This window comes from Juglans microcarpa x Juglans regia, chromosome 8D, assembly GCF_004785595.1.
Source record: "Juglans microcarpa x Juglans regia isolate MS1-56 chromosome 8D, Jm3101_v1.0, whole genome shotgun sequence".
NCBI lineage: Eukaryota > Viridiplantae > Streptophyta > Magnoliopsida > Fagales > Juglandaceae > Juglans > Juglans microcarpa x Juglans regia.
Window position 1 is genome coordinate 15,632,392 of NC_054608.1, and position 15,259 is coordinate 15,647,650.

The window sequence follows — 15,259 nt, forward strand, 5'->3', positions numbered from 1 at the left end:
ATGTGTGCCTCACATGTTGGTTGATTGGCAATGTTTCCTGGCTCGTCTTGTATATTGGCGTTTGAGAAGTGTTGTGGTGTGGCGTGTGTAGTCATCATCTTGCTAGATGGCAGTAGATCAGAAGAGAAAAATAAGCAAAATAACTGTTAAAAAAATGTACCTTAGTGGAATAGGAGAGGGCCTCTGACTCCCTGGACGGAAGAAAAGGTTGAAGCTGGCTCTTAGTTTTGTATAGAAAAATGGTGTCAGACTCAACATTTTGTCTTATGTATTTTCATAAAAACAGAGTAATATAGACATATGTTTCACATAGATTGTAAGTTCGAAATAGTCTAGGTAGTATTAATGCGGGTATAAATTGTCCTAATGATAGAATTCGACTACAAGAAAATTACTTATTTGTCACTAGATATTACCAGCAAAAATAAATATTTTCTACCAAAATAAGTCTGTTCTGTCACAAATAATTGGTATCGTCGTATAATCTATCACAAATGCTTTTTTTTTTATAGTGTGTATATATATATATATATATATCTTGTGGTTTAACAAACTAGAAAAAAACTCAAATTATTAATCAATACTATCATGTAAATTCTAAGTTAGTCCATGAATATTACAATAGATAAAATAAAAATAATAATAATTTAAGGCTCAAACAAGAAATTATGAAAACAGAAAATCTGTATAGTTTGATTACCAAAATAAGAAAAACATCTCACTTAATAGAATGAAGAATCCATCCTGTTGCATATCCGACCATGAGTACCCTATTAATGCTCATGGTTATAATGTTAATGATGTTTTCAGAGAATCGCGAGGATCTATTAATTGAGACATAAAATAAAATTAGAAGTTTCTATAAATAAAATAAAATTAGAAGTTTCAATGGTCCCCTTGCTGCTCCCATTTAAAATATTTTTTATTTATTTTTATGTTTTCATCACCATTAAGTCAACATTAATTATTGTTTGTGGTCCCGATTATATTTTCCTTTATCGTAAAGAAATTTTAATTTTGATGATGAGGTATGTGGTGTGATGCTGTTATTTTAATTTCCTTTATACAATATGAAGTTATAAATATGCTCATATTTAGGATATATATAATATTAGAACATAAATTTCTATTTTTTATGTAATGAAATATATAAAAAATAGAAATACATAAAAAAAATAGAAATTTATGTTCTAATATTATATAAAAATATGCAAATATTGCAAATAAGTTTTCACTTCAAGAAATTAGACATTTTTCAACACTCAAAATCGTCGCAAATATCTATAATAATCGCTGCATTTGATCATTTTCGGCGATTATAAATCGCCGTAAGTTCGACGAAATCCTAAAGCCAATTTTGATCAATTTCAGCGATAGGCAAAAAATTAATATTTCCGGCGATTTTAGTCTTTCGTAAATCATGTCTCAAAAATCGACGGAAATAGCCCTCCTGTTTATTACTAAAATCACTGAGAAAATTCTCAACGTTCATTTATAAGAAGAAGGAATGCAATACGAAGCTAGCTAGGCCAGGGAATGTCTTTTTTGACATATCCTCTTCTTCTTTTCTTGTTTCGTTGAATCTATCTGATTTCATCACCTCCATGCGAGAGTCCTTTGCTTCGTTCTAATGAAAGGGACAAGGTGTGTGCCATTTGAAGTGATCACGTCTCTTCTTCTCACCTCGTAATTAATTTGATCCCTTTACCGACGCACCTTTTCTTGTTATCCTTTTTTTTTTTCTCTCTCGTCTTTCATCTCTCAAATCTGTCTATGAATTTTTAAGCGCAATGTGAAACCTATTCATATACCACTTGCCTATTCACACTCCACTTGCACCAATCTCATGTCACCCCCACCCCTTTTAGCCACCACCCCATCTACCATCATGTCATGATCAGCCCATGCACCGTCGTTGGCTCGCGTGGCGCTGATCATGACCCAATGACTTATTTTGTAGATATGCTCCTCCTCTCTTGATCTAGAAAATCTCTAATGATCACAGCTAATTAATTAACGATCAAACTATTCAGATGCTTCAAAATTGCAGTTTCATATATAATTGTCTCGTGCATGGTGTTCCTGGCCTAATTTTTTTCAACAGTAGTGTTGCCCCATGCACACACTTTTTTCTCGTTATTTCCAGAGCTATTTGCTTTGGGTCTTCGGATCATAATATTACAAAATACTTTACTGGATAATGTAGGCAAATTGATCTTTTATTCTTGTTGTCGTTTTCATCTATTTGAGAAATCTCCCCACCTTTAATAACCTTTTTTCTTTTATGATTTTCCATTAGAAGTTCAGAAAACAAGTTTGTCCTGTATTCTTTAATTTTCTGTTTTCCCACATAAGAATATCAGCTAGCTATATATCTTAGATATCTCTTGAAGTAGTTCTACATAATTTTTTTCGTTTTAGATTTTTTTTTTTTTTTTTCATTTACTATATATAAAAGCCCAAAAAGACAAAAAAAAAAAAAAGGAATTTATTGTGAAATTAATAATAAGTTAAGGAATTTTCTTAAACTAGTATAGTTGAAAATCCTTTAGCCACTTATATTAATAGGACTCATGACGAAATTATCTAGACACGGTTTTATATAAATTAAATAAAGTAAATATGAAGCTTTCATAATGCTAATTAAGGAAATTATTTTCTCTAATTTACTGTCAATAATAAATTAATTTTAAAAAATTTATATTTTTCACCCTGAAATTGTCATATTTTTACATGACATTTACGCTTCAAGCTATCAAAACCAACTCATTAGATCTCCAACTACTTTGAATTAAAAAATAAATTCTTATCTAATTTTTGACAATCGAATCTTAATATAATATTGGGTGCAAATCTCAACTTTATGATATATACTTTGAATATGTACCATTTATCCCCCAAATAATTTTAATCGACCATATTTTACTGTCCTAGACAAACATTATTAGGAAAATGGTATTTCAAAGATGAAAGGATCTTATGGGTTAAGATAATTATATAATACAATTTGTAAGGAAAAAAAAAGGAACACTTCTTAATTTCAAACCTTAGTACCATACTTATAGGATGTCATAGGTTAATGTGTCACATCCTAGCTATAATGCTAAACAACGTAATATATAGGGTGATGGCATGGGTGGTGAGATAATTATCTGTTGGTTGGAACCAATTTTTTTCGATCGACCCAACATGCAAAGCGAATGAATGTTTTAATTTCAAAGAGAAGTGGGAGAGAAAGATCAAAACAATAATAGTTTAATTAGTTAACAAGCTTTTCTAAAATCTTTAATCCATCCAAAATTCACACCCAAAATCAACTCCTTTCGATCATCATCATGACCAAATGGGTCCCAGATTTTTCTTGGCCTTCAAACGAAATCAGGACAGAGAAAAGAGAAGAGACAGGCAGAGAGAGAAAGAGGAGTGGTGGTTGTACCAACGCGGTGTAGAGAATCTAGCGAGAGATCTTAGCATGAAAAGCACATCATATCTATGCACGCGAACGCGCACAGACAACATTCACCATCAATATCTATCTATCTTGCAAACAACTCTTGCTTCTTACTCTTCCCAAGGGAGAAAATTAACACACACACAGACAGCACTTGATCTGATCTTTCCCTTGGATCTCTCTCGCAAGGAATAACCATATATAACTGAAATTTTCTGAAGAGCCTCATCATCAAGGTTTCATTCATCTCAACAAATGGAGTTACACCCAGATTTTGCAGACACCCAACAAAAGCAAAAGCAGCATTTCCATGTGCTAGCAGTAGATGATAGTCTCATTGAGAGGAAGCTCTTGGAGAGACTCCTCACAGAATCTTCATGCAAAGGTACCATATGTCAGTATCTGTATATATATAATTAGCACCGCCTTCAACCTCTGCAAACTTGCATCTTTCTTCTTCTTCTTCTTCTTCTTCTTCTTCTTCTTAATATTTTTGGTTTTGTTGTTCATTATCTATCCATGAAAACTATTCCTGTACCGGCTGTGATCAGTGACTTGTGTGGATTCTGGGGACAAAGCTCTTGAATATCTGAGCCTGCTTGATAGCCAAGAGATTGAGTACTCAACGGATTTATCCTCTTCTCCCCCATCAGCACAGCAAGAGGTGAGGATTTTCTTTCTCCTTGGGTTTTGAAACTCTCTTATTTTCATTTATACTGCCATAGATCATGTCTACAGAGAACTTTTCGCCTGTAAAGCACTCTAACCTCCCATTAAAGAATCGTTTATAGTTTGAAAATAAGTGGAAGACTCGTTAATATCTTAAAGAGCTCCTGCAAAGGAGTTTTTTATCATCCATGTATATGTCAAATTTGGGAATGCTAAATTTAAAATCATGGCATCCTATATGTTATCCAATTCCTTTAAGTACTGGGCATGTTTGATGTATGTTCAGAATATCTGCCTATAAAAATATAATGTAGCTGATGCACGCAACAAGTTCGACTCCAAATATGCCTTTGCATCTGAATATTTAATGAAGAGAGCTAGACATTTAGCAGTACTGTTTATTTTGGTTGAGGTTTTCACTCCCTTGACCAAATTACTCAAAATAAAAGGATGTGATTCTTATAATATTTATTATCTAAATGCTCAAGAAATATTATTGGACCTCATCAAAATCTCTCTCTAAGGGAGGAAGCCTTACAATTAATTCTTAAGTTTTAACATCTAATTTGGGTTATATATATACATATATATTAAAGAGTGGTGCTATTCTGCTGCCTACATGTGCCTGCTCGTGTGCTGCCTAGTGCAAATTGCACTTTTCTTTTCTTTTTTTACTTTTTATTTTAAATATTTTTAAAATATATTTAAACATTTTTAAAAAATAAAAAATACTAATACACTAAATCACTTCCTTAACAATTAAGAAAAATATTTTTTTTTAATTTAAATATATGAGCGGTCAAAATGAGGAGTATACGAACATTATTCTATATTAAATTTTCCTCATAAATTGGCCTCTCTCTATTCTTATTTCTCATTTTCTTTTTTCTTTTTTCTTTTATAGTTTTTTTTCTCCCTCGGTCATATTAACAGTCATGATGGAACCTATATTTTTTTCATAATGCTGAACAAATGCAGGCTGCTGGGTACATGAAAGTAAACTTGATCATGACGGACTACTCAATGCCCGGGATGAGCGGCTATGATTTACTAAAGAGAGTAAAGGTCAACACCACCTTTCTTCACGATTGATTCCCTATTCCACTCTAAAATACATAAGATCATATTGCATGCATTCTTCAGAATTCTTTGTGAAGATTTGACAAAGTTAGCAACAAGGTCACAAATATACAGATCTGATGGATTGAATTCATTTTAACAGCTTCTAAGTCTTGCTTTTGTTTTTTCTTCTTGGCTAAGAGAGTACTGTACTGGGTCGTTACAGATGCAGGGATCTTCGTGGAAAGACATACCAGTAGTGGTCATGTCGTCAGAGAATGTGCCCTCCAGAATAAGCATGTAATTTTCTTAATATTTTCCGTAATTAATTATTCTGAAAAATAAAATTTGGTTTTGACAAAGAATGGGAAAATGCTTTTGTTATTCATGATCTTTAGGTGCATGGAAGAGGGGGCAGAGGAATTCCTTCTGAAGCCTCTTCAGTTATCAGACCTGAAGAAGCTTCAGCCTCACCTTTTGAAATCTCTGGTTCATCCTACTGAAGACATATCTACTTCCAACGACCATGGCAGTGACAATAACATGATGCACGACATCACGACGTTGAACGACAGCGACAACGTCCTTGTGAGTGAAAGGAAAGTTATGTCTCCGGAGCCATTAGAGAGAAGACCTAAAATAAATGGATTACTTGTCGTATAACTAGCGTTTAGATATATTTCGGTACATATATTATAAGATTAACGAATTTATTTCGTAAGGTTTTGTGGCAAGATTTCTGATTTCGAACACTTTATAAGTTCCCGTAGAACTCGGTGTTTCGATCCTTATTTGTTTACCAAAAAAAAAAAAAACTGAAAGCCATTTGAAATACGTGTACATGCAAGAAATGTTTGAACGTTATTGAGCGATCATATATAGCTAGGTATATAAACATCATCAAACCGTTCAAACCACCGCCAAACTCCCAGACGATCATTCGGAACCCACAAGCCAAGCGCGCAACAGCTAGCTGTCTTTGCTGCCGCTAACATCGCCGTCGATACCAAGCACCACATTCTCCTCCACCACCTAACCTACACGGCTACAGTACGAGCGTTGTGTGTATCTGAGACATGAATTAAGTATTTGTTGGTTTTTTCACTGGGTTTTAAATTTATTTAGCCATGGATGTTTACTGTCGATGCTTTTCTATTCGAACTTTTTAAATATATTTAAGCTTTCAAATGGATGTACACCCCCAAAAAATAAATTAATGCATGTCATTTGAAAGTTGTCAGATATATATATATATATATATATATATATTTGATTGAAGTTCTGATCATTATATTAGGATGTCACTATTAATCTAATTCATTCAGTTTAAAATGTCATTCGAATGTGAGGTACTGTGTAATTCCATCGTTAATTTATTAGATTTAAATGGTTTTGACAGAATTCGAATGTCAAGAATTTACATTCAAACGTCAGTTTTTTCATTCGAATATTGGATTTTGCATTCGAGTGTGTATATATATATATATAAATATTTATATATATATATATATATTGTTGACGTTGTGTTTCGCAGGCCCGCAGGCCTGGACAAATTCACAACCCCGTTGCCACGATGTGAATTATTTGGAGTCCCCCGGCAATCTTCCGGTGTAGCTGTACTATGGCATTTCGTACGTCGATGGCAGTGAATAAAAAATAAATACTGTGAAAGTAAAAAGAGATGACACAAGATTTACGTGGTTCGGCAATATGCCTACATCCACGGGGGTTTGGGGAGGGAAGTCTCCAAAATAATATATATTTGTTTACAATCACTCATGAATCCTCACATCTCACTGTATAGAGAAGGTTGGAGCTCATCCTATCTGTATATTTCTATCGATTCATTCATAATGGAGAGTTTTTTAATAAAAAACCTGAAGAAACATTCGAATATTTTGATTATTTGGTTGAAAATGCCCAATCTTGGGATACCGCAGATGCTTATGACAGATCTAAGGGTGTTGAGTCTAGTGGTGGCAAGTTTAATTTGAAAGAGGATGATGATATGCGTGCTAGAATAACATTGTTGTCCAAAAAAATTGATGCTATTGAAAAGAAAAAGGTTAATGAGGCGCAAGTTATTCCTAAAGTGCCTGAAAAATGTGGAATTTGTGAAGAGTTAGGACATTCCACTAATGAATGTCTCACTATTCTTGCGTTTAAAGAGGTGTTGTTAGATCAAACAAATGTTGTAAATTTGATTTCTAAACCATATGCTGGGCTTTATTCTAACACTTATAACGTAGGTTTGAGGAACCATCCAAACTTCAGTTGTTCACTTGGAAGAGTTAACAAAGTGCTCCTCAAGGACCTACATTTTAAGGGGCATCTCGATATGTACACAAGCCAACCTGCCTCAGTTCAAAAAAGGGGACTTGAAGAATCTGTCCAGCAGATGGCTAATACATTACAGCAGTTCATGCAAGGACAAGCCACAATTAATAATCAAAATTCTCAAGCTATAAACGACATGAGGAGCACACTCACAAGGTTGACTACCACATTGAGCATTCAAGAGAAAAAAACATTTGCTACACAGCCACAACCGAACCCTCAAGCTCAAACTCAACAAGTTCAAGAGGCAACTGAGTGTTCCAACATCAAACATGTGAAGGTGATCACAACCTTAAGGAGTGGATGAGTGGTAGACATTCCTACTCAAGGGGCCAACAAGGTAAATAAGGCTCATAAGGTTTCTAACTCAACTCAAATTGCTGATGGAGAAAATGAGACTGATGTATAAGTAAATCCATACCATGTTCCAGCCCCTTTCCCTCAAAGAATTGTTCCTTTGCATAAAGTAAAAATTATTCTGACATTTTGGAAATCTTTAAGCAAGTTAGGATCAACATTCTTTTGTTAAATGTCTTTTAAAAAATTCCTGCATATGCTAAGTTCTTAAAGGACTTGTGCATTGTTAAGAGGAAACTAAATGTCCAAAAAAAGGATTTCTTAACACTATACAAAATGATACCCCACCAAAGTATAAATATCTGGGGTCTCCCACAATCGCTTGTGTAATAGGTAGCTCAAAAATTGGTCAAGCACTTTTAGACTTAGGTTCAAGTGTGAATTTGTTGTCTTATACCATATATGAACAAGTAGGATTGGGAGAGTTGAAACCAACCTCAATTATTTGGCAATTGGTCGACTGTTCCATTAAGATGACTAGAGGTATTATTGAGGATATTTTAGTTCAGATTGATAAATTTTTTTATCCAGTGGATTTTGTGGTGCTTGATGTTCATTTGACAAGTCCTTATTCTTTTCAAGCACCTGTAATCATTGGAAGACCTTTTCTTGCAACATCTAATGCATTGATTAATTGTAGAAGTAGTGTTTTGAAGTTGAGTTTTGGAAACATGGCATTGGAACTAAACATTTTTAACACTTGCAGGTAGCCACATGACTTGGAGGAGGTTCAAGAAGTAAATTTGTTGGAGGCTATTCTTGATGAAGAAACTTATTTATAAAAACAGTGTGCTAATCTAGAAACTAATTTGGAGCTTCTTATTGAATTTTCTGGCAACAATTCTAACCAGTTTAATATTTTTTTTTATAGGGAATCAAAAGGAAACATGCTGGAGGCAAAACTTCGAGCAACTTCCATCCTTAGCAGCAGTATTAAGGCCCTCTTCAGATGAGATCCCAAAGTTGGACTTGAAACCATTGCCAACAAATCTGAAATATATTTTTCTGGGCGTCAATAGCACTTTTCCTTACTCACTGAAACACAAGAGGAGAGGCTAGTCAAAGTGTTGAGGCAGCATAAAGGAGCTATTGGCTGGACTATAGCAGATATCAAAGGTATAAGTCCCCTTATTTGTACTCATAGGATTTATTTAAAAGAAAATGTAAAAAATTCTAGGGAAATGCAAAAGCGATTGAACCTTGCCATGAAAGAAGTTAAAAATAAAGTTTTGAAATTACTTGATGTTGCTATCATTTACCCTATCTCGGATAGCAAGTGGATGAGTTCAACTCAAGTAGTTTCAAAAAAATCTAGTTTGACAGTTATAAAAAATGATCATGATGAGTTTATTCTTATAAGAGTGACCATTGGGTGGCATATGTGTATTAATTATAGGAAGTTAAATGCAGCTACTAGGAAAGATCATTTTCACTTGCCTTTTCTTGATCAAATTTTGAAAACAGTTGCTACTTTTTTTTTTTTTTCTTAGATGGTTTTTTGGGCTATTATCAAATTGAAATAGCCTTAGAGGACCAAGAAAAGATCACTTTCACATGTCCATTTGGCACTTTTGCATTTAGATGAATACCATTTGATTTGTATAATGCACCAGCTACTTTCTAATGATACATGTTAAATATTTTTAGTGATATGGATGAAAACATTTTGGAAGTGTTTATGGATGATTTTTCTATTTTTTATAGTATATTTGATGATTGTTTAGCTAACTTACAAGATATGTTGGCTAGGTGTGAAGAAAAAAAATTTGCTCCTCAACTAGGAGAAATGTGACTTCATGGTTCGAAGAGGGATAGTCTTTGGGTATATTATTTCAGCTAGGGGAATTAAGGATGATAGGGCCAAGATTGACCTAATTTCTAAGCTTCCTGCACCTAAAACAGTAAAGGATGTTAGGTCATTCTTTGGTCATGCCCATTTTTATAGGAGATTTATCAAAGGTTTTAGCTCCATTTCTAAACCTTTGTGTCTTTTACTCATGCATGATACTATTTTTAATTGGACAGCTGAGCACCAAAATGCTTTTGACCAACTTAAAAATTTGCTCACCACAGCAACTATCATGCAACCCCTTGATTGGTCTCTCCCTTTTGAAATTATATATGACGCCAGTGATTTTGCCATAAGGGTTGTGCTTGGACAATGGCGGGATAATCATCCTTTTGTCATATATTATGCAAGTAAAACTCTAAATGGAATCCAAAAGAACTATTCCACAACTGAAAAAGAGTTACTTGTTGTTGTTTTTACCTTGAAAAAATTTCAGACTTACATACTTGGTTCTCTTGTGGTGATTTTCACTAACCATGTAGCTTTGAAATACCTCTTGACAAATAAAGATGCCAAACCACACCTCATCTGATGGATCCTTCTCCTTCAGGAGTTTGACATCACCATTAAGAAAAAAAAAAGTTGTAGAGAATGTAGTTGTTGATCATCTCTCCTGACTCCAGTTCACAAAAACTCAACCCTCTTCTTCTATATCTGATTCTTTTCTTGATGGTCAACTCTTGTCTATTAATGTTTTACCATGGTATGCTGGCATTATAAACTTTTTGGTGATAGATCAGACTCCACCACATTGCACTACTCAAGACTTGAAACGATTCAAAACTGAGGTTAAGTATTTCTTCTTCGATGACCCTTATTTGTTTAAATATTGCTCGAATCAAATCATTCAAAAATGTGTCCCAAATGATGAAATATCTACTAGGTTAAATGTTTGTCATACCGATATATGTGGTGGCCATTTTTCTACTCATAAGACGGTAGTTAAAATTTTACAATGTGGTCTGTATTGGCCTACCATGTTTAAGGATGCATTTAATTTTTGTAAATCTTACGAACCATGCCAAAAATTGGGTGGAATAACTAAAAGAAACATGATGTCTCTACAACCTGTTTTGGTACTAGAAGTTTTTTATTGTTGGGGCATTGACTTTGTAGAGCCATTTCCTCCTTCTTTTGGTCATTTATACATTCTAGTTGTTGTCGACTACGTGTCTAAATGGATTGAAGCTATTCCTTGCAAAACAAATGGCCATCAAATTGTGCTTAAATTTTTAAAAGAAAACATTTTCTCTCGTTTTGACATGTTTAAGGCTATCATAAGTGACAATGGCACTCATTTTTGCAACAAACCATTTGCTACCCTCTTACACAAGTATGGCATTCATCATAAGGTTTTTACTCAATATCACCCTCAAACAAATGGTCAAACTCAACTTGCTAATAAGGAAATTAAGACTATTTTGGAAAAAACTATGAATACTAACCGTAAGGATTAGACTTTGAGATTAACCGATGCATTGTGGGAGTATAGGACTGCATATAAAACTATTCTTGGCATGTCCCCTTATCGGTTAGTCTATGGTAAGGCATGTCACCTTTCTGTTGACCTTGAACACCATGCCTTTTGGGCCATTAAAAAATTTAATTTTGATCTTGACCAAGCTGGATCTTTAAGGAAGTTACACCTTTCTGAATTAGAAGAACTTATGAGGGATGCATACAATAACTCTAAGTTATCCAAGGCATGCCTGAAGTCTTTACATGATAAGCATATTCAAATAAAATCATTTGAAGCTAAACAGCAAGTTTTAATTTGCAATTCTCGACTTCATTTGTTTCCTGGCAAGTTAAGATCTCGATGGAGTGACCCCTATCTGATTAAAACAATTTTTCCTCACAGTGCTATTGAGCTTATCAATCCTCAAAATAGAAATGCTTTCAAGGTAAATGGCCAAAGACTCAAACCTTTTTTGAAAAAAATTTCATCTGAGGCAACCTCCAGTCTTTTGCAAGATCGTACTTACCTTGCTGCTGCTTGGTACTTCATTTTGTTTTTTTTTTTTTTTTCGGCTTAGTTTCTTTTGTTTTGTAAATTTTTATTTTATCTTTCTTTTCCCTTTTGATGTCATTATCCTATAGCTCACTTAAGTAACCCTCTTCCATCTTTCCTATATAATTCTTTTAGCTTTTACTCATTGAAGACAATGCTCATTTTAAGTTAGAGGGTTTTTTATGATTTTTCCGGTGCTAGCATGCTTTATGTGAAATACTTTTTATTGCACCCCAAAGAACATTTGAAAGGAACTGATTTTTTTTTTTTTCATGACTCAACAAGTTTTAAAATTGCTGTTTTTCAAACTTTTATACCTGTGAAAAGATTTGTTGGAATTATGAGCTACTTTAGCATTTAAGGATCCAAATTTTAGCTCAAAATAGAAGTTTATCCAATTTTTAGTCGATTAAGCCAGGGGTGATTTGCTAAAAACTACTAACTGCTGATTTACACATACACTCAAAATATCTTAGTTGACACTATATATATTATACTAGAATTGGAGATCAACATTGCAGATGTATGGAACTCTGATGAACCATATCCTAATGCTTAGGAAGAAACGGGGGTGGTCCCAGGGAACAGAAATGTGGGTTTTACTGGGAGTATTTTTGGATTTTTCCTGGTCAGTAAACAATGAAAATGGTGGTAGTGGCAGAGGCTTTGATGCGGGGGTGTTTTTTAGAGGAGCAGTAGAGGGTATTTTCGTGAGAGACTCCTGGGAAAGACGGAAGCAAAAGAGAAATCCTTTCTCTCCTCCATTTTCGATTCTAGTTCATTATTCTTAATTTGTAGATGCCAATGTTTACTCATAGTTCTAGTTTGAACATGTTAGGCTAAATTTCTAAGCCTAAGTTTTGGAGAGTAACCCATGTTTGGATTAGAGTTGATTTCTCATTTTTCCATTGATCTCATTTTGATAGTCTTACTGATTTGTGAGGCATGTTATATCTATGAAAGTTTGGAGTTCTACTTTCCAGTCGTGATTTGTTGTTGATGTAAGGCACAACTGATGCTTGATTGTGATATAAGACTCCATAGCTTTTCATGTTACATTGACCAAAACTTGCTCTACAATTTAGTATGGAATTTTGGATAAACTATAAACTCAACTTGAATCATCTTATTTTCTTGTCATTATCTCTTTCAATGAGCGAATGATTGAGTAAAGAGGAATCTGAGAACTACTCAACAACAATCTATGAATGGGTGAAACCTGAAACTTAGGTGTTTGATAAATTGTCTCTTAAACTTTTAGATCACATTTTGCAATCTTAAGTAGTTTCTAACTTTATTTTGCTATATTTAGTTTCAAACTTTGTTGATCTCATTTTCAAGATTCTTTACGTGTTAAGTAGTAGGAATGAAATTGATACTTCAACATTTCGATGTGGACTCAAATGTAGATATGTTCACAGGTTGCTTTTGTAATTAGATTACATAAATCCTTTCATACACTTTCTTTATATATAAACCATAAGATTTTACATAGCATATTCAAGATTGTTTTAATACTCTTTTGTCTCTGTGGAATACGATTTTGGATTTATCCTTGATACAACTTGACACTTCTACACTTGGAAGAACACATTTGGACCAACATCAATATATCATTGAAATAACATAAAGACTCATACAAATATATCAAACAAAATAAACACAGAGTGTCTAAATTGTAACTTGTGTTCTTTTAAAGAAATAAAATCATCAAGTATTGAATTTAAATCAAAATTCTTAGCTATTTCTCTTTCAACATAGACAACTAAATTGTTTGCCTGAAACTCATATTCAATTTTGTTACGAAGTCTTGTTTTAACAATCTTTATAGCTAAAAATACTTGTTCACTTGTCGCTGTAGATACTAAAAGAGTTAAAACAAGATGAATCAATCTATCAATAAGATATTATGTATTTGATTTCTCTGTCTCTACCAATTTTTGACATAAGTCTACAATGGATGACAAATTCTAAAACTTCAGATTAGAAAGCACAACAACTTCAAACTGCTTCAATTGAAACCTTACATTAATTTTCTCGTTTTCAGAAAAATCAAGAAGATAATACTTTTCTGCAAGAAAATATATATTATAAATTATTAAAGGATTTATAAGCATCCTTTGGATCCAAAGCTGAGCTAAGGGTTAAAATTTTTCTCGCTTCTTCACCAAACCTACTGTCAACCTCTTGAATTTCAAAATCTATAGAAGCATTAAATATTACAAAATGCTAACGATGCTCTATCGTAATGTGATCTCGTTGATGACGACCACGACCTTGTACATAACAATAGCTCAATTCTGGAATGTCAATATCAAATTCCTTGGAGAAAATGACAACATTCTCAAGTAGATTTTCCCAACCTTCATTTCTCAACTTTTGAATGAGTCTTTTTTACAGTAGAAACCATATTTATGGCATTCAAGATGTCTTGAAATTTTTGCTGCAAAACTTAACTAAAAACACTAGTAATACCCATGATTTCCTTCATTAATGTAAAATAAATATAAATTGGAATAACGTAATCATGTTACAAGTAGCATTTGCATCTCTACGTTGAGAGTAAGTGCATCCTTCTTTTATTATGTTTTCAAGCACCGAGCAAGTGGCTCCAAACATTAGTAGTAGACTGCAAATAGAATAAAAATGAGAACCCCAACGAGAATCACCAACTCGTTTGACAGTGCCAATTTGGTTAGCTCCTTTTCCACTTTCAAGTTCATCAATAGCTATTATATGTGCAATTTGTATTGCCTAAGCAGCTTACAGTTCATCATGATGTTTACATGAAGCACCCACCACATTGATAATGAAATTCAAATTTGAGAAAAACTCATGAACGGAAAGCTAACTCTCTAGATGCAGCAACTAATGCTAACTATAATCGGTGAGCAAAACAATGAACAAAGTATGCATATGGGCAATCTTTAAGAAATAATGCTTGCAATCCTTTCCATTCACCACGCATATTACTAACACTATCATATATCCTTACCCACAAATATTTTGGATATTAAGACAATGACGAGAAAGAACTGCAGATATTTCATTCTTTCGAGCTAATGGCAATGTATCTTTAACATGCACAAGATCAAAAAAACGTTCTTGTATAAAACCATCATCATGAACAAATCTCAACATTATAGCCATTTGCTCCCTCTTAGACTCATCTTGTGCCTAATCAACAATAATGCAAAATTTAGAATTTTCAACATTTTCACAAATTTTATTTCTCATTTTCTTTGCAAGAACTTCCAAAATCTCCTTTTAAATTTTGGGTGAAGTATACTTTGAAGATTTAAGAGCGTTTTCTAAAACACATTTTCCAACCTTGTCATTATACGAAGCCAAGAGATTAAGTATCTCAAGGAAATTACCTCAATTTTTTGACTCAGGGGCCTCATCATGACCTCTAAAGGCACATCCTTGAAATGCAAGCCATCGAACAATATCAATAGATGTTTTTACTCGGAATTGTTTGTTGAGAATTTGTTCGAAGCTCTATGAATTCATTACTTTATCAATA

At 33.5% G+C, this 15,259-nt stretch overlaps 1 protein-coding gene across 1 annotated transcript; it reads left to right on the forward strand.

The window, feature by feature from the left end:
- The first annotated feature begins 3,468 nt into the window (after positions 1-3,468).
- On the forward strand, positions 3,469-5,911 carry LOC121243046 (two-component response regulator ORR10-like). Its single transcript, XM_041141103.1, has 5 exons — positions 3,469-3,836; positions 4,003-4,115; positions 5,102-5,185; positions 5,406-5,479; positions 5,578-5,911. The coding sequence occupies exons 1-5, from the start codon at positions 3,707-3,709 to the stop codon at positions 5,840-5,842; spliced, it is 666 nt and encodes a 221-aa protein (XP_040997037.1). The 5' UTR covers positions 3,469-3,706; the 3' UTR covers positions 5,843-5,911.
- The last annotated feature ends 9,348 nt before the right edge of the window (positions 5,912-15,259 follow it).